Source organism: Pristiophorus japonicus, chromosome 6 (genome assembly GCF_044704955.1).
Source record: "Pristiophorus japonicus isolate sPriJap1 chromosome 6, sPriJap1.hap1, whole genome shotgun sequence".
NCBI classification, from domain to species: domain Eukaryota; kingdom Metazoa; phylum Chordata; class Chondrichthyes; family Pristiophoridae; genus Pristiophorus; species Pristiophorus japonicus.
This window is the reverse complement of record NC_091982.1, coordinates 226,448,852-226,476,086: the sequence shown is the minus strand read 5'-3', so window position 1 is coordinate 226,476,086 and position 27,235 is coordinate 226,448,852. Positions and strand designations below refer to the sequence as shown.

The window sequence follows — 27,235 nt, the reverse complement described above, 5'->3', positions numbered from 1 at the left end:
AGAGCGCTATATAAATGCAAGTTGCTGTTGCCAGTACAACAGAATCTGCCTGTAGCAATCATTGCTTATAGTTATCGTGAAGATATGAGGCTCAAATCCTGGTAGCCAAAACTAAATCTGGCCTTGTGTGCATGGCTTCATTTGGATGTATTAAAGGGTTTGATGCTGAACTCCTGGAATGACCTACAGGACTGTTCTGCAATGATCAACAGTTCAAACAGTTGATAAATCTGCTGCTTTTCATTCTTCTACGTCCTTAGTTCATATTTTGTCAAATTCATTTAATAGTCCCATTCATTTAGCTTCCGACAGGCAGTATGGTCAGAATGTTAACTGACTCCACCCTTTGCACACCGCCTGTTTCCTTTCCTGTTTTATTTGGCATATATTTTTTAAACATTGTTTATTCATTAATGGGATGTGGGTGTCTCTGGCAAGGTCAGCATTTATTGCCCATCCCTAATTGGCCTTGAGCAGATGGTGGTGAGCCGCCGCCTTGAACCACTGCAGTCCGTGTGGCTCCCACAGTGACTTTGTCACAGCGATTTGGTACAACTGAGTGTCTCGCTGGGCTATTTCAGGGGGCAGTTAAGAGTCAACACATTGCTGTGGGCCTGGTCACATATAAGCCAGACCAGGTAAGGACGGCAGATTTCCTTCCCTAAAGGACATTAGCGAACCAGATGGGTTTTTCCGACAATCCGGTCGTTTCATGGTCACCATTGCTGATACTAGCTTTTTAATTCCAGGTTTATTTAATTAACCTGATAGCTGCCTGCAGCCTCTAAACATATCAAGGACCCTTCCACCATCTTCCAGAAAGAGTTCTAGCTGTTTTCTCAATCTATACTTTCCAAAGAAGTCAGTGATAGTGTGCGTCGTTTATCTGGTGGAATGGATGTGGCACCCAAGATTTTAATATGAGTCTTCCATCAAGACAACTGTTTGCAAGATACACATGACACGCAATGTTGCTTCATCCATAATGGTGTAGAACTTCGAGTGGACATCAGTCACTTCAGTGCTTTTCCATTAAGTACATACTCACATTCCTTGTTTTTCCTCCAAAAATGTATTGCCTCACATTTCTCCACATTAGGACACATTTACCATTTATCAGCCTAATCGACTAATCAATCCCTGTCCACGCCCGGCACACCACTAACTGTGTTGCAACATTTATGTGGTAGGAAATGGAAGAACAAAAATGAAAATAATAAATGCTTCCCTTATCCTATAGGCAGCCAGTGCACCTACAGCAAATGTTGGTTACCACAAGAAGCCTGCTTGATCAGCATCCACATCTAGAAATCTTGTCAACATTAACAGTGCAGATATGAGCAATATAGGATTTTGTGACGAGTGTCACAATACCTGCTGTGACTTGCTGAGGGAAACGATGAACGGCTGATGGAATCACAGTGTATTAGTGGACATGCAACCTGTTGCCTGGACTGAATTTAGACAGATGCATGTGTGAATCCTGGCAGATGGCACTTTATTCAGATCATCCCCATCTGAATAGAATACAATCTGTGGGATAAGTGGGACCCATTTGTCGCAATGAGGTACAGTGGACTTCCAGAAGGCATTTGACAAGGTGCCACATGAAAGGTTACTGCATATGATAAAAGTTCATGGGGTTGGGGGTAATATATTAGCATGGATAGAGGATTGGCTAACTAACAGAAAAAAGAGAGTCAGGATAAATGGTTCATTCTCGGGTTGGCAACCAGTAACTAGTGGAGTGCCACAGGGATCAGTGGTGGGACCCCAACTATTTACAATTTATATTAACGACTTGGAAGAAGGGACTGAGTGTAATGTAGCCAAGTTTGCTGATGATACAAAGATGGGAGGAAAAGCAATGTGTGAGGAGGACACAAAAAATCTGCAAAAGGACATAGACAGGCTAAGTGAGTGGGCAAAAATTTGGCAGATGGAGTATAATGTTGGAAAGTGTGAGGTCATGCACGTTGGCAGGAAAAATCAAAGAGCAAGTTATTATTTAAATGAAGAAAGATTGCAAAGTGCTGCAGTACAGCGAGACCTGGGGGTCCTTGTGCATGAAACACAAAAGGATAGTATGCAGGTACAGCAAGTGATCAGAAAGGCAAATGGAATCTTGGCCTTTATTGCAAAGGGGATGGAGTATAAAAGCAGGGAAGTCTTGCTACAGTTATACAGGGTATTGGTGAGGCCACACCTGGAATACTGCGTGCAGTTTTGGTTTCTATATTTACGAAAGGATATACTTGCTTTGGAGGCAGTTCAGTAAAGGTTCACTAGGTTGATGCCAGAGATTTGGATGACCTCAAGTTTACGTCGGGTAGAATGTGGGAGGCCAGCCAGGAGTGCGTTGGAGTAATCAAGTCTAGAGGTAACAAAGGCATGGATGAGGGTTTCAGCAGCAGATGACCTGAGGCAGGGGCGGAGACGGGCGATGTTATGTAGGTGGAAATAGACGGTTTTATTTATGGTGCAGATACTCTAACTATGGCTATGGTCAGCCGTGGCTCAGTAGATAGCACTCTCGTCTCTGAGTCAAGTAGTGTGGGATTTATCCCACTCCAGAGACTTGACCACATAATCCAGGCTGGCAATCCAGTGCAGTGCTGAGGAAGTGCTGCACTGTTGGTAGAGCCGTCTTTCGGATGAGACGTTAAACCGAGGCCCCTTCTGCTCTTTCAGGTGAACGTAAAAGATCCCATGGCACTATTTCAAAGAAGAGCAGGGGAGTTCTCCCCGGTGTCCTGTCCAATATTTATCCCTCGCCCAACATCATAAAAAACAGATTATCTGGTCATTATTGTGGGACCTTGCTGCGCGCAAGTTGGCTGCTGCAAATTAGCCACTCTCTGTCCCTATTTACAGGGGGACACAGGCCTAAATCTCCATGGCTTTATATCTTGACATTCGAGCCGCTGCCTTCCATGCTGCCAGTTTTCTGAGCAGTACTCTGAGCAGTCTCTGAGCAGTCACAAAGGGAGTTTCGGTCGATGTGTAGGATGGAGAATCAGCTGGAGCAAACATCAGTGCCCTTGTCTGACTGACCAGAGAGTATCATTGTCAAAAGTCTGCATTCACCTGCCCATCCCCTCCTCCATGAAGATGCACTGACTATCAGATTACAAAGGAGGGAAAATAGCAATAAAATGCATTACTTTTTTTTATTTTAATAAAGATAAGGTGGTTCTTCCTTCTGTGCTCATCAAGGTGAAGGTTATTAATGCTGGGGCATTGAACTTTCCCATTTTAAGTACCCAGTTTAAACACTCCCTAGTCAGCTATAGCAAGGCTCAGATGCAGGGTAACGCTCCCTGTCCTCTGCCCCAACAATACACCTCAGTCTCAACCTCATCACCCATGCTGCAGCCGTGACACCTTCTTCTGTTTCTCACACCAGCCGTGCTTTGGCCTCTGAGTGAGATGATTAATTGTTCATGCTCCAGTTTGGGGCAGATTTATACTGTAGCCCACTGGGATTAGGAACTGGGCTTAGACTGCCCAAACTCAGTTCACATATGCTGCATCCAGGGAATGTCATTGCCTCTAACATAGAAAATAGGTGCAGGAGTAGACCATTCGGCCATTCGAGCCTGCACCACCATTCAATAAGATCATGGCTGATCATTCACCTCAGTAACCCTTTCCTGCTTTCTCTCCATACCCCTTGATCCCTTTAGCCGTAACGGCCATATTTAACTCCCTTTTGAATATATCTTCCGAACTGGCCTCAACAACTCTCTGTGGTAGGGAATTCCACAGGTTAACCACTCTCTGAGTGAAAATAGGGTCCCTGCACTGAAACTATTCAAATCATCGATTATGTTGAAACTCAGATTTTTGTTTTTTTTTCTCGGAAGGGGTAGGAGGCGCAACTAGCGAGGGTTATTAATATCTTCACTGAAAGCTCACACTTTCTCCATGGTCTGGAATGAGCTATCCTTGTCCCAATGAGAAATGTGAGAGGCCCGAGTATCTGTCACTGTTGCAATCAATGCTAAATAGCTTGCAGAGAATCGCACGAAAACTGCTATTTGGAACGCCATTGATTATCCTTTTCTCTGAAGCTCCAGACATTAAAAAACACTCTTAATCCCCTGATAGGAACTGTTCTGCACAATTACAACTGTCATTCCAAATAACTATCCAGCCAGCTTCACCTGGCTTTTCCGGCTGGTTCTGAAGAAGATGTCTTATTTCCAGTTCTTATTTGCCAACCAGTACCAATGATAACAGCAGTTCCCGCCTTCTGCTTTGTTGTCTCCTGTGCAGTGTGTACAGACCGGTCCAAGCACAGTGGTTATCTTCTGTCATGTATCTTACGTTATTATATATAACTGTATCCTAACATGCTATACATGACTGTAATATGATATGACCTGTAACCGCCAGCATACCTTACCACCAGGGGTGCACTTGCAAGAGACAGGTATGTAAGGACAGGTCTCAGGCAAGTGCAGCATTCCAGAGCTGTGAAATAAAGGTGCAGGCCAAGAGTAACCTTGACTTCACTACATGCCTTGTGTGAATCTGTACTGAGGGGATAGGACTTTACAGTGGCGACGAGTTACGGGATTACAGAATCCACAGAATGGCGAACAACGGATCAGATGAAAAGTACAATGCGGGAGACAATTGGGAGGACTTTATAGAAAGGGTCCAGCAAAGCTTTGTAACCAAAGACTGGTTAGGCGACGATAAGGCAGACAAGAGAAGAGCCCATCTCTTGACCAGCTGTGGCTCGAAAACATATGCTTTAATGAAGGATCTGTTGGCACCCGAGAAACCAGCAAGCAAGTCATTTGAAGAATTGAGCACACTGGTAAGAGACCACCTGAAGCCAGCGAGCAGGCTACACATGGCCAGACACAGGTTCTACAACTGTAGATGCTGTGTGGGCCAGAGCATACCCGACTTCGTGGCGGAACTTCAGAGGTTGGCTAGTTTATGTGAGTTCTCCGATGAACTGAGGAGAGAAATGCTGAGAGACTTTTTCATTGAAGGAATAGGCCACACAGGCATATTCTGAAAGCCCATAGAGACCAAGAACCTGACCTTAGAGGCAGCAGCACTGGTTGCACAGACATTCTTGGTAGGGGAAGAAGAAACGAGGTTGATTTACAATGCAGGTATGACAACTAACGAAATATCGGAACAAGAAGTTCACAGCATTAAACAAGCTGCTACCCCCACACACATACAAAACCGGGAGAACAGGCTCTCGACAGCAGGCAGTAGTGCCAGAAGCCACCAAGGGCCACAAGAACGGCCGTTCACACCTCATCAACCCACAATGCAAGCAATCAACTACAAACTGAGAGAAGCTCAAGAGAGATCAGCCAGACGCAGCTCATTCTTTGGGAACAAACGAAGCAGTCTGTGCTGGAGGTGTGGGGGTGGGCACTTGTCAAGGGGATGTCGATTTCAGCAGGCTGTTTGCAGGAACTGTGAATATACAGGGCATTTAGCCCGCATGTGCAAAAAAACGGCAGCTCGGCTGGTATATGAATCAGATGGGTCGGAAAGCGGACCAGAAAACGGTGGGGACAGTACCCGGGACTCCGATGTACAGCGGGTCAACACGATCAATGGCCGCTGCTGCTACACCTGGACGCCTCCTATAATGATGAGGGTCCTACTCAATGGGATATCTGTCAACATGGAGCTGGATACGGGAGCGGGTCAATCTCTCATGGGCGCTCAACAATTTGAACAACTGTGGCCGCATAAAAGAGAGAGACCAAAACTCACAAGGGTTGACACCAAACTAAGGACCTATACCAAAGAAATCGTACCAGTCCTCAGCAGCGCCATGCTCTCTGTCACACACAAAGGGACAGTGAACCGACTTCCCCTGTGGATTGTCCCCGGATGACCCCCCAGCAATGCTGGGGAGAAGCTGGCTGGCAAAACTAAACTGGAAATGGGATGATGTCCAGGGACCTCCTGCTCAATAGTTATAAAGCGATTTGAACATCTCTTTCAGCCAGGTGTGGGCACTTTCAAAGGGGCCAAAGTCAAAATCTACATCACACAGGATGCTAGACCGGTCCATCACAAGGCCAGAGCTGTACCCTATGTGATGAGGGAAAAGATTGGACACGAACTAGACTGGCTTCTGTGGGAAGGCATTATATCACCTGTGGAATTTAGCGACTGGGCAAGTCCCATCGTCCCAGTCTTGAAGCCTGATGGATCCGTACGAATCTATGGGGACTACAAATCTACCATAAACATAGTCTCCCTACAGGACCAGTACCCGCTGCCCAGAGCGGAGGACTTATTTGCCACGTTGGCTGGAGGTAAACTTTTCTCAAAACTAGAACTCACATCTGCGTATATGATGCAAGAATTGACCGAGGAATCCAAGCTACTCACCATCATCAACACACATTGAGGCCTTTTCATGTACAATCGTTGCCCATTCGGCATCAGGTTGGCAGCTGCCATATTGCAGCGCAACATGGAGAGTCTGCTCAAGTCCATCCCAGGGACGGTTGTATTTCAAGACGACATACTTATCACGGGCAGGGACACCGACTCCCATCTCCGTAATTTGGAGGAAGTACTAAAGCGGTTGGATCGGGTAGGCCGACGAGTCAAGAAATCCAAGTGCCTGTTTCTTGCACCCGAGATTGAATTTTTGGGCAGAAGGATTGCCGCTGATGGAATCCGCCCAACAGAGTACAAAACAGAAGCAATTCGCCTGGCACCCAGGCCCCGGAATGTCTCAGAACTGCGCGCCTTTCTCGGGCTACTCAATTACTTTGGGAACTTTATGCAGAACTTAAGCACGCTGCTGGAGCCTCTCCACATGCTACTCAGGAAGGGGTGCGATTGGTTTTGGGGGGACGCCCAGGAACGCGCCTTCAATAAGGCACGCAACCTTCTGTGTTCCAACAGTGTTTTGACTTTCTTTGATCCAGGTAAAAAGCTAACTCTCACACGCGATGCGTCAGCTTATGGGGTCGGGTGCGTTTTACAACATGTCAATAGTGCGGGCAAATTACAACCCATAGCTTATGCCTCCAGGTCACTTTTGCGATCGGAGCGCGGGTACGGAATGGTAGAGAAGGAGGTGCTCGCATGCGTGTACTGTGTCAAAAAGATGCACCAATACCTTTTCGGGGCCAAGTTCGCGTTAGAAACCGACCACAAGCCCCTCACGTCCCTCCTATCCGAGAGCAAGGCAATAGACGCCAAAGCCTCAGCGCGTATTCAACGGTGGGCACTCATGCTGGTGTCCTACGACTATACCATAAGGCACAGACCAGGCACAGACAACTGTGCCGACGCGCTCAGCAGGCTACCCCTGGCGACCACGGAAGGGTCTGATGAACAGGACTGTGAGATAGTCATGGCAATCAATGCCTTTGAGTCCACAGGTTCGCCCATGACGGCTCGCCAAATCAGAGCCTGGACGGCCAGCGACCCCACGTTATCCTTAGTAAAAAGATGTGTCCTAACCGGTGACTGGGCAGCGGCTCGCGATGCCTGCCCCGAGGAATGAAAACCCTTTCACAGGCGCATGCATGAGCTGTCCCTACAAGCAGACTGCCTGATGTGGGGCAGCCGAGTCGTCATGCCTCTGCGAGGCAGAGAGGCATTTGTCCGGGAGCTCCACCGTGAGCACCCGGGGATTGTTCTCATGAAGGCCATAGCCAGATCCCACGTCTGGTGGCCTGGTATTGACGCGGACTTGGAGCTCTGCGTCCGAAGGTGCACCATTTGTGCCCAACTCAGCAATGCCCCGAGGGAGGCTCCCTTGAACCCCTGGCCCTGGCCTACCAAACCGTGGTCGCGGGTGCACGTAGACTATGCGGGCCCATTCATGGGCAAAATGTTCCTCGTAGTTGTCGATGCATTTTCAAAGTGGATCGAATGCAGCATGTTAAACTCGAGCACAACCTCCACCACTGTGGAGAGCCTCGCGACCATGTTTGCAACGCACAGAATCCCTGACATATTGGTCAGTGACAATGGTCCGTGCTTCACCAGCGCAGAAATCCAAGATTTTATAATTGACCATGGCATAAATCACGTCAAGACGGCACCGTTCAAGCTGGCCTCCAACGGCCAGGCGGAGAGAGCAGTGCAAATCGTTAAACAAAGCATGCTTAAAATCCAAGGTCCCACGCTGCAGGTTCGCCTGTCACGACTGCTGCTGGCATACAGATCTTGTCTGCACTCATTGACTGGGAACCCCCCGCATAACTGTTGATGAAAAGGACTTTAAAAACAAGGCTCTCATTAATCCTCCCAGACATGCACAAAATCGTTGAGGCAAAGCGCTGTAAGCTGACTGAGTACCATGACAGAAATTCGAGGGGGAGATGGAATGAGATAGGGGACAAATTGTTTGTACTAAACTATGGCAGGGGTCCCAAATGACTTGCAGGGACAGTAACGGGCAAAGAAGGAAACAGGCTTCTGGTACTACAAATGGACAATGGCAAAACCTGCCGGAGGCACGTAGACCAAGTCAAAAGCAGATTTACCAACAACACTGCGGAACCAGAGGCAGACTACAATGTGGAACTCGCACCACAGCTGGTGGACAGACAGAGGGAACAACCTGAGAAAAGGGCAATCCCAACAGACAGCCCAGGCGAGATACCAACAACCACACCCAAAGAAAAACAGACACCAAGGCAAACAACTGAACCACAACTCAGACGCTCCACGCGAGAGCGTAAACCACCTGAGAGACTTAACCTATAAAGACAATAAGACCTTGGGGGAGGGTGATGTCATGTATCTTACATTATTATATATAACTGTATCCTAACATGCTATACATGACTGTAATAAGATATGACCTGTAACCACCAGCATACCTTGCCACCAGGGGTGTACTTGCAAGAGACAGATATATAAGGACAGGTCTCAGGCAAGTGCAGCATTCCAGAGCTGTGAAATAAAGGTGCAGGTCCAGAGTGACCTTGACTTCACTACATGCCTCGTGTGAATCTGTACTGAGGGGACAGGACTTTACATCTTCAATATTTATTGAACAAAAGAGACCAAGAATACCGAGCAAGTCCAGTCTTTTAAAAGAAGTGTTGCTTTTTTTTCCCACTACATTTGAATATATTCTGTTGCCCTTTACGTTTTCCGTTTCCCAGATTTCGGCGCAGTCTGATGATTTTTTCCAGTGCTTTTTGCAGAGCTGATGTGCAGCTGATTCTTGAGTGGCTTGGCCCTCAGTTGGTTTGCCCTGTTTCCCCTCTGAGCAAATGTCTAACCTTCATTGTTAAGGCACGGCCTGAGATTGGATAAGTGCCTTGTGGGAAATCATGTCACAAACCAACAGGTGAGCCAGACTGGAATTTTCTGCTGCGTGAAATTAAAGGAAGAAAACTGCAAACTCAACAAATCTGAAACAAAAAGAGAAAAATGCTGTAAATACACACAAAGGTCGTCATCATAGGCGGTCCCTTAGGCAGCATCTGTAAAGCGAACAGACAGGGTTAACAATTCAGGTGTAATCCTTCACTTGTGACAAAACGTACGCAAAGCTGAGGCAATCATAGAAACATAGAAACATTAAAAAATAGGTGCAGGAGTAGGCCATTCGGCCCTTTGAGCCTGCACCACCATTCAATATGATCATGGCTGATCATGCAACTTCAGTACCCCATTCCTGCTTTCTCTCCATACCCCTTGATCCCTTCAGCCATAAGGGCCACATCTAACTCCCTTTTGAATATATCTAATGAACTGGCCTCAACAACTTTTTGTGGAAGAGAATTCCACAGGTTCACAATTCTCTGGATGAAGAAGTTTCTCCTCATATCGGTCCGAAATGGCTTAGCCCTTATCCTTAGACTGTGAGCCCTGGTTCTGGACTTCCCCAACATTTACCTTCTTCACCTTCCTCCTGATACCAGCAAGTAAATAGAAATCAGGTCAGTTTTCAAATATAAACTGTTGAAGTTTATTTCATTTCTTGTCCGTATTTTATTCTGCTTCCCCTTTTGCTTCTCCATTCCTCAGATGAGAGTGTATCCGGGTGAAATCTGATCTTATCTTTCATTTGCAGCTAGGTTTGAAGGGGCTGGTTGACGGCTTTGATTTGGTCAATGACCTCTCCCTGTGATCTTACTGAGGGATGTACTTCAGCCTCTCCTTTGTTAGACCCCTTGCATCCGGACCCCCAACTCTTTAGTATCAAAGGAAGGGTTGTTATCCACACATCTCAGCTGTGCCATTGTGAATAATGAGTCCCCTTTTTCTCTCATCACCACAACTTACCCTTGATGTCGAGCTGCAACCCTTTAAGAGCTGCTGACTCATTTGATTTTGCATTGCCCAACCACATGTGCTATATAGTCCAGCCTTTCCTGTGCCAGAGACCTGTTCAGAATCAGGGAAAGTGAATATTTGGCTCCTTCGGTATTTAGCTCTTATTGAAAAAAATCCCCTCAGATTTCAGCTTTTTGAAAAATCTGCAGCCATGGTTATATATTGACCACTGTGAATAAACCCAAACCAGCATTGGATAACCAGGAATATGCCGCATTCTCATTCCACTCTGCAGCGTGGATCCCTTTGAGTGGATCAATAGCTGAATAAGGACCCCACCTGCAATCTAACCACCGGAGAGAGTACCTAATAGAGTTAAGGTGCATGTCAACCATTTTCTTTCTTTTTCTCCTCTCCTTTCCGCCCCATCCCCCGCCCCCTCTTCCACACCTGATACGATTACCAAGCGGGGGAAACTTACCCACCACAAGATGATGAATCTCCGTTCATAATCAGATTGAATATCCACTTCCCAATGCCCCCCACTACACTCGCGCGCACACACCCTCACTCTCTCACCCCTCTCACCCCTCACACACACACACACACACACACACACCTCACCCCATACACCCACGCACCCACACTCTCACACTATCTCTCTCACACACACTCTCTCTCACACACACAGTCTTTCTCTCACACACACACTCTCTCTGTCTCTCTCTCTCTCTCTCTCTCTCTCACACTCTCACACTCCCCCCACCACCCCCCCACACTCTCACACTCTCACACACACACACCCCGCGCACACATACCACACACACCACACTCACACTCACACTCACACACCCCAGGAATCAACACTGACCTTTGATTCTGGGACTCTTGCATCGATACCTACCTGTCAGCTCCCTTTGTTGGATTGTTAAAGTGCACAGTGGGGTACTGTTTTATCTCGCTATATGTGTCCGTAACTTGAAGGATAATTGTGGCCTGAAATTATTCTGAAATGTTGTGAATTTATGCCAAATTGGGACCACTTCTTGTTTTCAGCTCATCACATCTCTTTCTGACCGAGTGGGTTTGAATGTTGATGGTTGGAAATCGCTTATCAGCTGCTGCTTGAGCAGCCAGACCAAAATAGTACAAGCCAGTTAGGGTATGTGCTGGCTGTGAGCATCTGTGACCAAAAAGGATTTGCTGCTTCCACTTATATTTCCAGTCATTTCCGAATCTGATTATTTCTAGCCGCCCCTGTGTGTCAATATAATAATTGGACCCTTTGTTCCCCAAGGCCTGCGCGGTGCCATTGCATTTGCCCTGGCAATCCGCGACACCGACTCGAAACCAAAACAGATGATGTTCACCACAACCCTGCTGATCGTGTTCTTCACCGTCTGGGTGTTCGGAGGGGGAACCACTCAGATGCTTACATGGCTCCATATCAGGTTAGTGATCACTGAGTCATGACAGTGAAATATTCCCAGGATTTGGAAAAGCCCTAAATACATCGGGGCATTAGACCTTCAAGATCTAATCACTATAGTTTTCTGTATTTGAAGGAAGCAACATTCCTTAATTCGTATTGCCACTGGCATAATTACTAATATTAAACAGCCAGTCAAATGATATTCATACTGTCCTGCTCATTTTAAACATACGGTGCCAAGGCCTTCATTTTAAACAGGGGGCCAACTGCCATCCACCTGTAGTCAGAGCACTTGAAGCGGTCAGCCTCTCAACTTGGGAATCATCCTTTGTCGCAACGCCAGCACCTTGCCCAAGGCAGCTTAAGAGTTGCCCCCTAAGCAAGCTAGCCGTCGAGAGGTCTGAAGTTTCCCAGTGATAAACAATGCAATTGAAAAGCCAAGGATGGGCCAAGCTACATGCTAAATGCGCAACAGCTATGCTTCAGCTCGTAAAGGAAACAGGAAAGATTTGCACCATCCTTGAAGTCCCAGGTCTGACCTATTATAATCATTCATAGCCACACTACAAGACCAACCAGAGATATACCTGCAATCATGCGTGAGCTCACTATCACATGGTCATGTCACTATCAAGTGATCTGGAAGGTGTGGCCAGATTAGAAGTATGCTGTGGAAATTTAGGAAAATGAACAAAGTGTAGTTCTTCTGAAAACAGACCCTTTATAAGAAGGATCTGGGCACAGTGCAGACTGTTGCAGAATTGGCAGAAATAATGAGGTTTTAAGTTGCCATAAGAGTTGAGACAATATCCTAAAGAACACAAGACACATTGAGTTCAAGTTACAGCCTTAAATTCACACGATAATTTATTTTAATGCCTAGATATCAATCACATAATATCAAAATAATGGCTATAACAATTAAAAGCAGGTCAAATTACACTTTATGGCTATGATCTCACAACTGCACAATAACATGGCCATGTGATTGACAGAAAGTCTAAACAAGGAATTATCTTTTAGTTCTAGCACAATTAAGGAGAAAGCAAGAGGTGGGAGGAGGGGACTATAAGCAAATCATCTCATTATATTTTATGTGTCATAATGTACGAGAACAAAGCTTGAGTGGTCTATTGTATCTGAACTCTGAAATGAGATTATTTTTCTCTTTAGTCGCTGCCATTCACACAAGATCTTTTTATAATAATGACCATTTGCTTTATTTTCTACTAATCGGTGCAGCATTGTTTGTACACTATTAACATCTGTTTCTTGTATTGCAAAGAACATTGGAAAATGTCAAATCAAAAGCTGGTACAGTATTCACAGAATTATAGAATGTTACAGCACAGAAACCGGTCATTCAGGCTATTAAGTCTGCATCGGTGTTTATCTCTACAGCAGCCCCATCCTCCAATCGCACTCTGCGACTCGCTCCCCTTGAATACTTTTTCATTTTTGCAGCAACTATAAAATCCCCTTTTAAAAGAATTTGTGGGCTTTGTGCCAGTAATTGTTTGTGGCAGGATCTTCCACATTCTAATTATCCTCTGTGTGAAGACACTTCTTACCTCCACTTTTAATTCTTTTTTGTGATTATCATGACTATATGCCCCTTTGTTACTGCATTACATCGAAATTACAACATAGAAAGAAGCCACTCAGCCCAACCAGTCCATATTGATACTTATGCTGCACACGAGTGGTAGTCCTAATCTGGGTGGCCACCCTGTCCCTATATCGCCCTTTCCTTCTGTCATGTATTCAACCAGCATTGTAACCCATGTATAATCTGACCTAAGTTATACACTGTGAGAACAATGATCATTGGGTGGTGAACTTGTGGGAGACACTCCTAACCTGGACCTTCAGATATAAAAGGGGAAGCTCCACCCACTTCCATCACTTGAGTGCTTTGGAATAAAGGACAGGTCACAGACTGACCTTCTCTCAAGCATGGGCCTCGTGTGCATTTATACTGTATAGTAAGGATGTATCAATGGCGACGAGAAACTGGGATTTAAACCACGCGAGCATGGCCACGAGCAGAAAAAATGAGAGGTACTATGTTAAGGAATGGTTGGGACAGAGATTCAACATTGTTAAAGCAGCACACAGTTCTCCAGGCAGACAAGGTCGGGCATGCCCCAACATGTATTCGAACCCAGAGGGGAAGTTCGACAGAGACAATGGCAAGCTGAACGGCGATTCACGCCATTACAAGGGACAATGCGGCCAGTAATGGGGCCATCAACACCTGTTAATGGCGCACACAAGGACAATAACAGGTGCAGTCAGGGACGATCGACTGGCAAGGGACCTTTTGTTTCAAACAGCAGCTCATGTTGGGGCATGGAGGGACACACACAGCCGGAGTTTGCAGAGATGAGCAAAGTACCTGCAGAAATTGCAGAAATGAACACTGGGGGAAATCGCTGGAAGCTGAAGTTCAGCGAGTTCATGTGGAGCACGTATACAGTTCATACACAGGACGCCACCGATAATGATGAAAGTGCTCCTCAATGGCATCCCAGTATCAATGGAGCTAGACACGGGGGCCAGCCAGTCCCTGATGGGTATCAAATAGTTCGAAAAGTTGTGGGCGTCCAAGGCCAGGAGGCCAAAATTATCGCCGATTGACGCACAGCTACGGACATACACAAAGCAGATCATTCCGGTGCTAGGTAGTCGTGACCCACAAAGATTCGGAGAACAGGTTGCCACTCTGGGTTGTCCCGGGGGAGGTTCCCGCACTACTGGGGAGGAGCTGGCTTGCTGTCATGAACTGGAAATGGGGCGATGTCAATGCAATTTCCTCTGTGGAGCGAGTATCATGCTCACAGATCCTGGACAAATTTGACTCATTATTTCAACCCGGCATTGGCACTTTCATGGGGGCCAAGGTAGTGATTCACATAAACCCGGACGCCAGGCCAGTACACCACAAGGCCAGAGCGGTGCCGTACGTGATGCGGGAAAAGATAGAAAGCGAATTGGACCACCTGCTGAGGGAAGGCATCAACTCGCCAGTCGAATTCAGTGACTGGGCGAGCCCGATTGTGCCGGTGCTCAAGGCGGATGGGTCGGTCAGGATATGTGGCGATTACAAGGCCACCATCAATCGGGTGTCACTCCAAGACCAATCCCCGCTACCGAGAGCAGAGGATCTCTTTGCGACGCTATCCGGTGGCAAACTTTTTTCAAAATTGGACCTGACCTCAGCTTACATGACCCAGGAGCTGGCGAGTGAGTCAAAGAAGCTGACCACCATCACGACACACAAGGGGTTGTTTGAGTACAACAGATGTCCGTTCGGGATTCGCTCGGCTGTCGCGATCTTCCAACTAAATATGGAAAGCCTCCTCAAGTCGATTCCAGGGACGGTGGTTTTTCAGGACGACATCCTCATCACGGGTTACGATACTGAAGAGCACCTCCACAACCTGGAGGAGGTGCTAAGCAGACTGGACCGGGTAGGGCTGCGACTGAAAAAGGCGAAGTGCGTCTTCCTAGCTCCAGAGGTAGAATTCCTAGGGCTGAGGGTAGCAGCAGACGGGATCAGCCCTACTGCATCCAAGACGGAAGCGATCCAGAGAGCACCCAGACCCCATAACACGACGGAGCTGCGTTCATTCCTGGGGCTCCTGAACAATTTTGATAACTTTCTTCCTAAATTGAGCACGCTGCTAGAGCTGCTACACGTGCTCCTATGCAAAGGTCGTGAATGGGTCTGGGGGGACAGCCAGGAAAGGGCTTTTAATACAGCACGCAATTTGTTATGTTCCAACAATCTGTTAACGCTATATGACCCATGTAATAAACTTGTGTTAACGTGCGATGCGTCGTCCTATGGTGTCAGGTGTGTGTTGCAGCATGTCAATGCCAAGGGTCAGTTACAGCCGGTAGCTTATGCCTCCAGAAGTCTGTCCCAGGCAGAAAGGGGCTACGGAATGGTAGAAAAGGAGGCGCTCGCATGTGTATATGCGGTAAAGAAAATGCACTAGTATCTGTTTGGCAGGAAATTTGAGCTGGAGACAGATCACAAACCCCTAACGTCCCTTTTGGCCGACAACAAGGCCATAAATGCAAACGCATCGGCCCGCATACAGAGGTGGGCACTCACGTTAGCCGCCTATGACTATGCTATTCGGCACAGACCGGGCACCGAAAACTGCGCCGATGCACTCAGCAGGCTCCCACTAGCCACCACTGAGGGGGCTACCGAACATACTGCTGAGATGGTCATGGCTGTCACCTATGACAGTCCATCAGATTAAATTCTGGACAAATAGAGACCCGCTATTGTCTCTAGTCAAGAAATGTGTCCTGAATGGGGACTGGGCAGCCACGTAAAGGGCATGCCCTGAGGAATTTAAACCATTTCACAGGCGCAGGGATGAACTCTCGATTCAGGCCGATTGCCTACTTTGGGGAAACCGCATAGTCATGCCCCAGATGGGCAGAGAGGTGTTCATCAGAGAACTCCACAAGGAGCACCCGGGCATTATCACGATGAAGGCAATTGCCAGGTCACACGTTTGGTGGCCAGTGATAGACGCAGATCTGGAACTTTGTGTTCGCAGGTGCAACACGTGTGCCCAGCTGGGCAATGCGCCCAGGGAAGCCCCCCTTAGCCCCTGGCCATGGCCCGCCAAGCCTTGGTCACGCATCCATGTGGACTATGCAGGTCCTTTCATGGGAAAAATGTTTTTGGTTGTAGTAGACGCCTACTCCAAATGGATCGAGTGTGACATTTTAAATTCAAGCACATTCTCTGCCACGGTAGAAAGTCTACGGGCAATGTTCGCCGCCCACGGTCTACCGGACATCTTGGTCAGCGACAATGGCCCGTGCTTCACAAGCATTGAATTCCAGGACTTCATGGCAGGCAATAGAATTAACCATGTTAGAACGGCACCGAACAAGCTGGCCTCAAACGGCCAGGCAGAAGGAGCAGTGCAGATAATCAAACAGTGGATGCTCAGAATCCAAGGGGGTTCCCTACAATGCCGCTTATCACGCCTCCAGTTGGCCTACAGATCCCGACCACACTCGCTTACAGGGGTTCCACCCGCAGAGTTGCTAATGAAAAGGACGCTCAAAACCTGGTTATCTCTTATACACCCCACCATGAAAGAAATTGTCGCGAGCAGGCGCCAGCCACAATATGACTACCATGACAGGAATGCGAGGGCGCGATGTATTGATGTAAATGACCCTGTTTTTGTCCTCAACTACGCTGCAGGGCCCAAATGGCTCGCAGGTACTGTGGTTGCCAAAGAAGGAAATATGATTCTGGTAGTTAAACTTACCAATGGACAAATCTGCCGCAAACATGTGGATCAAACAAAAAGGAGGTTCAGCAACCCCATAGAAGAAGCAGAGGAAGAACACGATATAGAGTTCACTCCTCCACAGGTGACCGAACACAGGAACCAAAGGGAGGAGAGCCCAGTCACTGTGGGCAGTCTGGACAGGCCTGAGGCACCGCAAACAGCAGACACTCAAGCCAGCGCCCAACAACCGGAGCCCCAACTGAGGCGCTCTACAAGGGAGCGTAAACCACCAGAGAGACTCAACCTGTGATCCCAATAAGACTTTGAGGGGGGGAGGTGATGTCATGTCTTCAACCAGCATTGTAACCCATGTATAATCTGACCTAAGTTGTACACTTCGAGAACAATGACCACTCGGTGGTGAACTTGTGGGAGACACTCCTAACCTGGACCTTCAGATATAAAAGGGAAACTCCACCCACTTCCATCACTTGAGTGCTATGGAATAAAGGACAGGTCACAGACTGACCTTCTCTCAAGCATGGGCCTCGTGTGCAATTATACTGTGTAGTAAGGACATACCACCTTCAACCACCTATTGAACCCTTTCAGCCACCAACTCCAGTAGTACATTCCACAACCCTCTGTGGAAATAAGTTTTTCCTGCTCTTTCCCTTAAATTTCTTATATTTAATCATATCTATGTCCCCTCATTCTAGACCCTTTAATACTTTCCTCGCTCTGACCTAAATCATAATTCTCTGCTGATCTTTCAAACATCAAGTTGTCCTGCAATTTCCTTGGAATGGCAATCGTAAACACGGCAACGTACAAACCCGTGTAAAACAAGCGGAAATCAGCGTCAACAACTGGGATCCAAGGAAAGCATGGAACATGCACCATCTTCCCTACGTCCTTCTTTATCCAACTGATGTTATGAAAATTAAAGTTTGAAGCCATCAACCCGTCATTTGTCGCGCACTGAGCGCAGCACATTTAAGTAAATGCAATTGTGAATACTTTGCTCTTTATGATATAACAGAAACCTGATGCACCATGAAAAGATGGGCCGAAATGGCCTCCTTCTGCACTGTAAGGGCCCAAGTTTCGGATCTTGATTAGAACGGCGCACCTCCGTCAATTAAGTCTGCTGTTTGCGAAAAAAAAGCACGCTGAAATCCTACTTTGGAATTCTCGGGTGCTCCAAGAGCGCGGCGTGGTGCATCGGAGGCTGAGGGGGGCAGAGCTAGTCGTATCGCAGCCAGCAGGCGGGTGGAGCCAGGTCCCGGCGCTGGAACCAGTGCTGGGCTCTCTGCACATGCGCGCGAGAGCAGTAGCTCCTCGCAGCCTGACGCTCTGCAGTTTACAGGATCGGTACTGTTTCTGAATTTAAGTATGCACTCTGCCATATTGAAATTCTTCAAATATTGGAAAGTGCATTCACATTATAGGACATTTTGTTTTCCCCTCTCTCCTCTGTCCCCTCCCTCCCCTGCCCCTCCAAGAAAAGATTGTTGAAAGTTTCTGCTTCAAAGAATCATATTCCCCCTCCCCCCAACCCCTGCCTCCAGCTCCCTTTAGTCCTGGGAACTGTGTTACACCCTGTACCAGATTTAGTATTAGAAATAGACTTTGTAATTACCAATCCATTTTCTTGCCATTTTTTGCTTTTCCTCTTCTTTGGCACTGGGACAGGTTTCAGAAAATATATGGTTTTCTTTCAGTTTTCTCCTCATTGCACAGTTACCTGCTGAAGAACAGTCAACTATAGTGTATTAGCTATCTCGCGCTCTCTCGCTTACCCTCACCCTCACCAATCACTGGAATATAGCAGGGTCTTTTGAATGATTGTTGGGTTCAATATGCAGCTGTGCAGCTCACATTCCTTATTGTACAAAACAGAATTAGGATTCATCCTCTCATTTGATTTGTGTGTTACTGTAATATCTAATTTGCTTCATTTTAAAAACAATTTAAGGAATGCATCGGAGGGAGATATGTTGGTGCAATCGTTCACATTAAGAATTCAAATGCTATACTTGACAAACATCGGCTGTGATCAGAGTAATCCTAATTCAATGCAGCCTACAGTATTAAATATGTTAAGAAATAGAAAATACAGTGCAGGTTTCAATCGAGAGAAATAAAATAAATTGCCATAAAACTCCAGAAATAGTGACTTTAGGACCTGCCGCGCCTAAAATTTTGGGCATCAATTTACTCCCATTGAGAACTAGTATATAGGCTGGAATCTCCCATTCTCTGGTCTTTTGCATGGGGGCGGAGCTATGTTAATAAGCTAGATGTGGTTTTGGCAGATGGAACCATGGAGCAGCGCCGATAGTCAAGGAAATTTGCACAGATCGAGGTTCTGGGGCATAAGTCACTTGCGTGCCAATTTCCTCAGGAAAACCTGACACAATACGGCTCTTACGCCATTGCTGCCCTGAAAATAACGAGGGAATTCCAGGTCAATCTATCACCTAAACATAATCCTTCATAATCTCCTTTTTTTTAAAGTACATTTGTTATTTTGCTGGATTACAAATATAACATTTCAGCTAACCGGATGCAAATGTAGCACAGACATTGCATGTGTAACATTTTGAAGTACAACAGTGACTACACTTCAGAAATACTTCATCGGCTGTAAAGCACTTTGGGACGACCTGAGGTCGTGAAAGGCACCCTGTAAATAAGAACATAAGAAATAGGAACAGGAGTAGGCCATACGGTCCCTCGAGCCTGCTCTGCCATTCAATAAGATCAGGGCTGATCTGATCATAGACTCAGCTCCACTTCCCTGCCCGCTCCCCATAGCCCCTTATCGTTTAAGAAACTGTCCATCTCTATCTTAAATGTATTCAATGTCCCAGCTTCCACAGCTCTCTGAGGCAGCGAATTCCACAGATTTACAACCTTCTGAGGAAATTTCTCCTCATCTCAGTTTTAAATGGTCAGCCCCTTATTTTAAGATCATGCCCTCTAGTTCTAGTCTCCTCCATCAGCGGAAACATCCTCTCTGCATCCACCTTGTCAAGCCCCTTCATAACCTTATACGTTTCGATAAGATCACCTCTCATTCTTCTGAATTCCAATGAGCAGAGGCCCAACCTACTCAACCTTTCCTAATAAGTCAACCCCCTCATTTCCAGAATCAACCTAGTGAACCTTCTCTGAACTGCTTCCTAAGCAAGTATATTCTTTCGTAAATCTGGAAACCAAAACTGCACGCAGTATTCCAGACGTGGCCTCACCAATACCTTATATAGCTGTAGCAAGACTTCCCTGCTTTTATACTCCATCCCCTTTGCAATAAAGGCCAAGATTCCATTGGCCTTCCTGATCACTTGCTGTACCTGCATACTATCCTTTTGCGTTTCATGCACAAGTACCCCCAGGTCCCGCTGAACTGTGGCACTTTGCAATCTTTCTTCATTTAAATAATAACTTTCTCTTTGATGTTTTCTGCCAAAGTGCATGACCTCTCACTTTCCAACATTATACTCCATCTGCCAAATTTTTGCCCGCTCACTTAGCCCGCCTATGTACTTTTATAGATTTTTTTGTGTCCTCCTCACACATTGCTTTTCCTCCCATCTTTGTATCATCAGCAAACTTGGCTTCGTTACACTCAGTCCCTTCTTCCATGTCGTTAATATAGATTGTAAATAGTTGGGATCCCAGCACTGATCCCTGCGGCACCCCACTAGTTAATGGTTGCCAACCAGAGAATGAACCATTTATCCCGACTCTCTGTTAGTTAGCCAATCCTCTATCCATGCTAATATAATATCCCCAACCCCGTGAACTTTTATCTTGTGCAGTAACCTTTTATGTGGCACCTTGTCAAATGCCTTCTGGAAGTCCAAATACACCACATCCACTGGTTCCCCTTTATCCACCCTGTTCGTTACATTCTCAAAGAATTCCAGCAAATTTGTCAAACATGACTTGCCCTTCATAAATCCACGCTGACTCTGCCTGACCATTGCAAGTCTTTCTTTCTTTTACATGTTGGAAGATATGATTGGGGAGTAATAACCTGGTTTGCTTTGAGAAGTGTTTATAGCAGAGTATATGAGAATGCAATTTGGCCACTGAAAGGATTTAGAAAGAATTTTGTGAGAAATGTGTATGAGACCATTCAGTCAGTGATTGTAAGAATCTTCTGAGACGTGCTCAAAGTCAGTGAAGTTTATCGGAGATGCAAGCGTGTAAAGAATTGATAAAAGAATGTATAGAATACAGTACAGGTGTTATGTATGCAATAAAGGTTCAAACTGAGTACTGTTTAACTAAGCAAAGTACGGCCTTGCCTGTGCTTTATTTAGTCCCAAAGTGCCTGATCACAAAATGGCTGGCCCTTTATACCCGAGTAGCTCCATGTGCGTGCTGCTCAATGGCCTCCAACAATTACACCATCTGATAGCTACAAACAGCATGTACATACATGACAATACCCTCCTCTGAAATCTTATCACAGTCTTTCACAGGTTGAGACGGTCCGGTGCTTTACGCTACCGGGTTGACCGTCTCAGTTCAATTCCGGCCTTGGGTGAATGTGTGGAGTCTGTTGTGGCTGGTGGCTGGAAGACTGACTTGTTGGGGGTGGCAGTGGCCATGTCAGGAATTGCACGTCCATTTTTATTGAACAGGTCTGTGATGGGAATTCTGGGTTCACTGATGACCCTTGAGTTCACTGAAGGCTGCTGGTAGGTTGATTGATCGTCGATAGTTTCTTTGTCCGACTGCTCTGGCTCGCCTGTGTGCCTCAGCTTTGTTTGATCCACGTGTTTCCTGCAAGTTTGCCCATTCTTGAGCTTAATAACAAATACTCTGTTGCCCTCCTTGGCCATGACCGTACCAGCAATCCATTTGGGACCTTGACCATAATTCAACACATATACAGGATCATTAACAGAAATCTTGCGTGACACAGTTGCGCAATCATGGTAACCTTGTTTGACTCTGTCTTCTGTATTCAACATGATTACTTAAATCCAGGTGTACAAGAGATAACTTGGTCTTAAGACCTCTTCATGACTTCAGCAGGCGAGACCCCTGTGAGTGTGTGGGGTCTTGTCCTGTAACTCAGTAGTATGCAAGACAAGCAGGGTCTGCAGTGACCCTTGGGTTACTCTCCTCATGCTTTGCTTGATAATTTGTACTGCACGTTCTGCTTACCCGTTGGAAGCAGGCTTGAACGGTGCTGACCTTACATGTTTTATGTCGTTAAGTTTTACAAACTGCTGAAACTCCTGACTGGTGAAGCACGACCCATTATAGCTCACCACTATGTCAGGCAGACCATGTGTCGCGAACATGACGTTGAGATTCTTTATGGTTGCCGTGGACGTACTGGGCGACATGATTATGCATTCTATCCACTTCGAGTAAGCATCCACTAAAAACATCTGGCCCAGGAAGGGACCAGTAAAATCTACATGGATCCTGGACCAAAGTTTGGATGGCCATGACCACAGACGCAGCGGCGATTCCGCTGGTGCTTTGCTGAGCTGCATGCAGGTGTTGCACTGATGCACGCATGCTTCCAGCTCAGAATCAATTCCTGGCCACCATACATGGGACCTGGCAATGGCCTTCATCATCACTATACCAGGATGAGTGCTGTGTAACTCACACACAAACTTCTCTCTCCCTTTTTTAGGCATTACAACACGATTGCCTCACAATATGCAATCTGCTTGAATAGACAGTTCGTTCTTGCAACAAATTAACGGTTTGGCCTCGCACATTTGCTTCGCTCTGGCAGACCAATCCCCTTTGAGGATGCAACCCTTTACCACCTCTAATATCGGATCCTGACTGGTCCCGGTCTTAACTTTTTGAGCCGAGACAGGGGTACTTTCACTCTCAAAAGCATTCATGATTAACATTAAATCCGCCGGTTATGGCGTTTCCACCTCCGGTGTGGGCAATGGCAACGGCTCAAAGCATCAGCACAATTCTCTGTGCCAGGTCTGTGGCGAATAACATAATCATAGGTAGATAATGTCAGCGCCCACCTTTAGATGCGGGATGAAGTGTTGGTATTGATACCTTTGCTCTCGGAAAACAACAAAATGAGCGGCTTGTGATCGGCCTCTAATTTGAACCTCAGACTAAACAGGTATTATTGATGCATCTTTTTAACACCATACACACACGCTAAAGCTTTTTTTTCTATCATACTGCTGGCTCTTTCTGCTTTAGACAAACTTTTGGATGCATACGCGACAGGTTGAAGTTTCCCCGACTCATTGGCTTGTTGTAACACACAATCAATTCCATATGACGATGCGTCACTGGTCAAAACTGTTGTGTAGGCATGTCTGTTCACTGTGTGATGTCTGTAACACTGTCATGCAACATTGAATGTACCCTTATACTGTACACACCTTACCGGTACACTAGAGGGTGCTGTTGCTGGAGACCCAGGGGTTGTCTGCACACGGCAGGTAACTCAGTATAAAGAGGAACACACAGCTTGTTGTCAGCACTCAGGAGCTGCTAATAAAAGACTGCAGGTCTGCACAGTTCAAGTATCATACCCTGCCTCGTGGAGGTGGTCACATACACTACAAAAACTAAACGTTACATGGGTCATAATGTACCAGCAGCTTGTTCGAGCAAAGCAGATTGGTGGCTTTCTCGAAAGCTCTGTCTTGCAATGTGCCCCACACCCAGTTGTTGCCTTTTCTCAATAGCATGTGCAGTGGTTCAAGTAAGGTGCTCAATTTAGGTAGGAAGTTATCAAAGTAGTTGAGTAGACCCGGAATGAACACATCTCCATCACGTTCTGCGGCTTGGGTGCATTCTTGATGGCTTTGGTTTTCACGTCAGTCGGTCTGATGCCATCAACGGCGATTTTCCTCCCGAGGAATTCGACTTCCGGTGCCATGAAGATGCATTTCGAGCATTTAAGTCTGAGTCCTACTCTGTCCAAATGCAGTAGAACCTCTGCCAGGTTGTTCAGATGTTCTTTGGAGTCACGACTGGTGATCAGGATGCCAACTTGGAACACGACGGATCTGGGAACGGACTTCAGTAGACTTTCCATATTCCTCTGGAATATTGCTGCAGCCAAGCGAATTCCAAATGGGCACCTGTGGTAAATAAACAGTCCTTTGTGTGTGTTAATGCATGTAAGTCTCTTCAATGTCTCGACCAATTCCTGCGTCATATAGGCCGATGTCAAGTCCAGTTTTGTGAACGACTTCCTTCTTGCTAGCGTCGCAAACAAGTCATCAGCCTTCGGTAACGGGTACTGATCTTGTTTCAAAATCCTTTGATTGTAGCCTTGTAGTCTCCACAGATTCTGACTGTGCAATCACTTTTCAGCACAGGAACAATGGGGCTGGCCCATTCATTAAATTCGACCGGTGATATGATCCCTTCACACTGGAGTCTGTTCAGTTCAATTTCGACCTTCTCCCTCATCATATACGGCACTGCCCGAGCTTTATGATGGATGGGTCTTGCATCTGAGTCCACGTGGATCTGCACCTTGGCTCCCATGAAGTTGCTGATAGCCGGTTCGAACAGCGAGGGGAACCTGCTCAATACTTGGGCACATGTATCTTCCTCCGACGACAACGCCTTTATGTTGTTCCAGTTGCATCTGATTTTCTCGAACCAGCTCCTGCCGAGCAGTGTTGGGCCATTGTTGCCTGGAATAATCCACAGCGGTAACTCGTGAACCGCACCGTTATACGACACACTAATTTGTGCACTGCCAATCATCTTTATCAGTTCTTTGATGTACGTGTGCAGCTTGGCGTTAACAAGGCTCAGCCTGGGCCTCGCGGTCTTAGTATCCTACAGCTTATTAAATGCCCTCTCGTTCATGATCAATTGACTCGCTCCCGTGTCCAGCTCCATCGATACCGGTATCCCGTTGAGCTTCACATTAATCAAAGTTGGTTTACTCTTGGTTATGAAAGAGTACAGTCCATACATTTCCTCCTCTGGCATCTCGGATTGCGTATCCAGATCCGCACTAGTCTGACTCTCATCCTCCACTTGCTTGCTCATCTGCGGACACTTGGAGATGCCCCACTCTCAGACAGCCTTTGCAACTATTTTGCTTAAATCGGCACTGCTGGTGCCGGTGACTTCCCCCACAATGCCAACACGGAGAAGTTGGATACATTCCCGCTGGTGGACTTTGGGCAGCCACAGGTTTCGCGAACGCAGTTGGATAGGCCCTGCCATGTGCCGCTCTGCTGAACTCAGAATGATTCGTGGACGCAGCCGGTTAGGTCGTGCCATGTGCCGCTCTGCCGAACGCCGAATCAATCGCATTTACACTACTTGCCGAGGTTCGGTTCTTCACCGACATTTGCTTTAAACTCCTGTCCGTCGTCATACATGATTGAGCGATCTGGATGGCCCTTTTTAAATCCAACTCCTCCACTGCCAGAAGTTTGGGCAGGATCACCTCGTGGTAAATACCGATAACAAAAGTCCCGCAGCATGTCTGCCAATCCCGTCCTGAACTTGAATGGTCCTGCTCAACGTCTCAGGTTGGCAACAAATTCTGCCGTGCTCTGGCCCGCCGATCGAACGTGTGTATAAAACTTGTATCTCAAGATGATGATGCCGTTGTCTGGTTTGAGGTGCTCCTGTACCAATGTACACAACTCCTTGTACGTTTTCCCTGTTGGATCACTCGGCATGAGTAGATTCTTTATCAGACCGTATATCTTTGGACCGCACACAGTGAGGAACACAGCCCAGCGCCGATCTGCATCATCGACCCCCTTCATTTTGTTGGCCATGAAGTACTGGTTCAAACGACTCACAAAGTCTTCCCAATCTTCTTCCTCCACAAATCGCTCTAAAAATCCAATTGTGCTCATTTTGCAAACAAAGGTTCTTGTATTCTCGTCGCCAAATGTTATGCATGCAATAAAGGTTCAAACTGAGTACTGTTTAACTAAGCAAGGTACGACCTTGGCTGTGCTTTATTTAGTCCCAAAGTGTCTGACTCACAAAATGGCTGGCCTTTTATGCCCGAGTAGCACCATGTGCGTGTACATACATGACAACAGAAACATGATATCTACCGACAGGACTGTTCTGCAATAGTAGCACATTTCCTGTGACATTGCTTTTGGCAATTTTGGGGTCTGGAGAATGTTGTAATGTTAGCTGCCAACTCGGCCTGTTCCTTTAAGGCCAATGCCCAGCCATTGTTTGTTTGGAAGAGCTCTAAATAGGCCCAACTGGAGGTCGATTACAGGCTAATTACTGTTGTAGGAAGTTTCTCCAGTTTGGCATCTCCTTTGGTTCTTTCCTTGGGAAGGAGCCAGATTTTCTCAATGTCAGAAATACAAGCAGGAAATGACCAACTCTATCTCTTTGTGTATACTTTTTTTGAAGAATGTTCAATTATGATTTGAAGTGTGATGGATACTCTCAAAGTTTTTTTATTTTATAACTATAACATAGAGTATTATTTCTCTGAAAAACAGCCTCTCTTCTTCTTACAGTAAGTTAATCCTATTATACCCCATTATGGTGTGGCACTATATTGTAAAACAAACGTTTTCCTATCGTATGACATGGAGCTACGTTGTTAAAACTTAGTGACCTTAATAGTACTTAATAGTACAACAGCCATCTTGCAGATGGGATACTAAACCGAGGCCCTGTCTGCTCTCTCAGGTGGACACAAAAGATCCCATGGCATTATTTCGAAAAAGAGCAGGGCTGCCCCGTGTCCTGACCAATATTTATCCCTGGCAAATGGGGTATTGTGTTGCTGTAATTTCTATTCCCTCTCGGTTAGTGAGCAGTCCTATCTGTGTGGAATTATTATTATTTTCCTGTCTTGATTTTTGGGTAAATCAGTTCCATCCATAAGTCAGCGAGGGCCACTCCGAATGGGAACCTGAATCACGTAATATGACAGTCAACTTTCTGTTAATTGTTGAAAGATGAAAGAGAAAATGCAATGATTCACGCTGTCCCTCCATCATCATATTCCTGGAGGGATTAGTTTTTTTATGAGTGACTTCATGCAGTTCGCTATTCATACAGCTATGAGAACAAAAATAGACGTAAGGTACTTTTTTTAGATATACAACTCTTCACAACAATTATTTTCCTCTACAAATTATATACCAATCCATATTTCAGACAAATGTAGGTCACTTGCAGTCAGAATCAGGTGAATTTATAATGGGGAACAAAGAATTGGCAGATCAATTAAACAAATACTTTGGTACTGTCTTCACTAAGGAAGACACAAATAACCTTCCGGAAATAC

At 46.3% G+C, this 27,235-nt stretch overlaps 1 protein-coding gene across 1 annotated transcript in view; it reads left to right on the top strand.

The window, feature by feature from the left end:
• The window catches only part of LOC139265983 (sodium/hydrogen exchanger 9-like), a 571,812-nt gene that overhangs the window by 320,559 nt on the left and 224,018 nt on the right, over positions 1-27,235 (top strand). Inside the window, exon 12 of the mRNA XM_070883664.1 lies at positions 11,549-11,702. Coding sequence (XP_070739765.1) covers positions 11,549-11,702 — 154 coding nt within the window. The remainder of the gene's footprint in view (positions 1-11,548; positions 11,703-27,235) is intronic.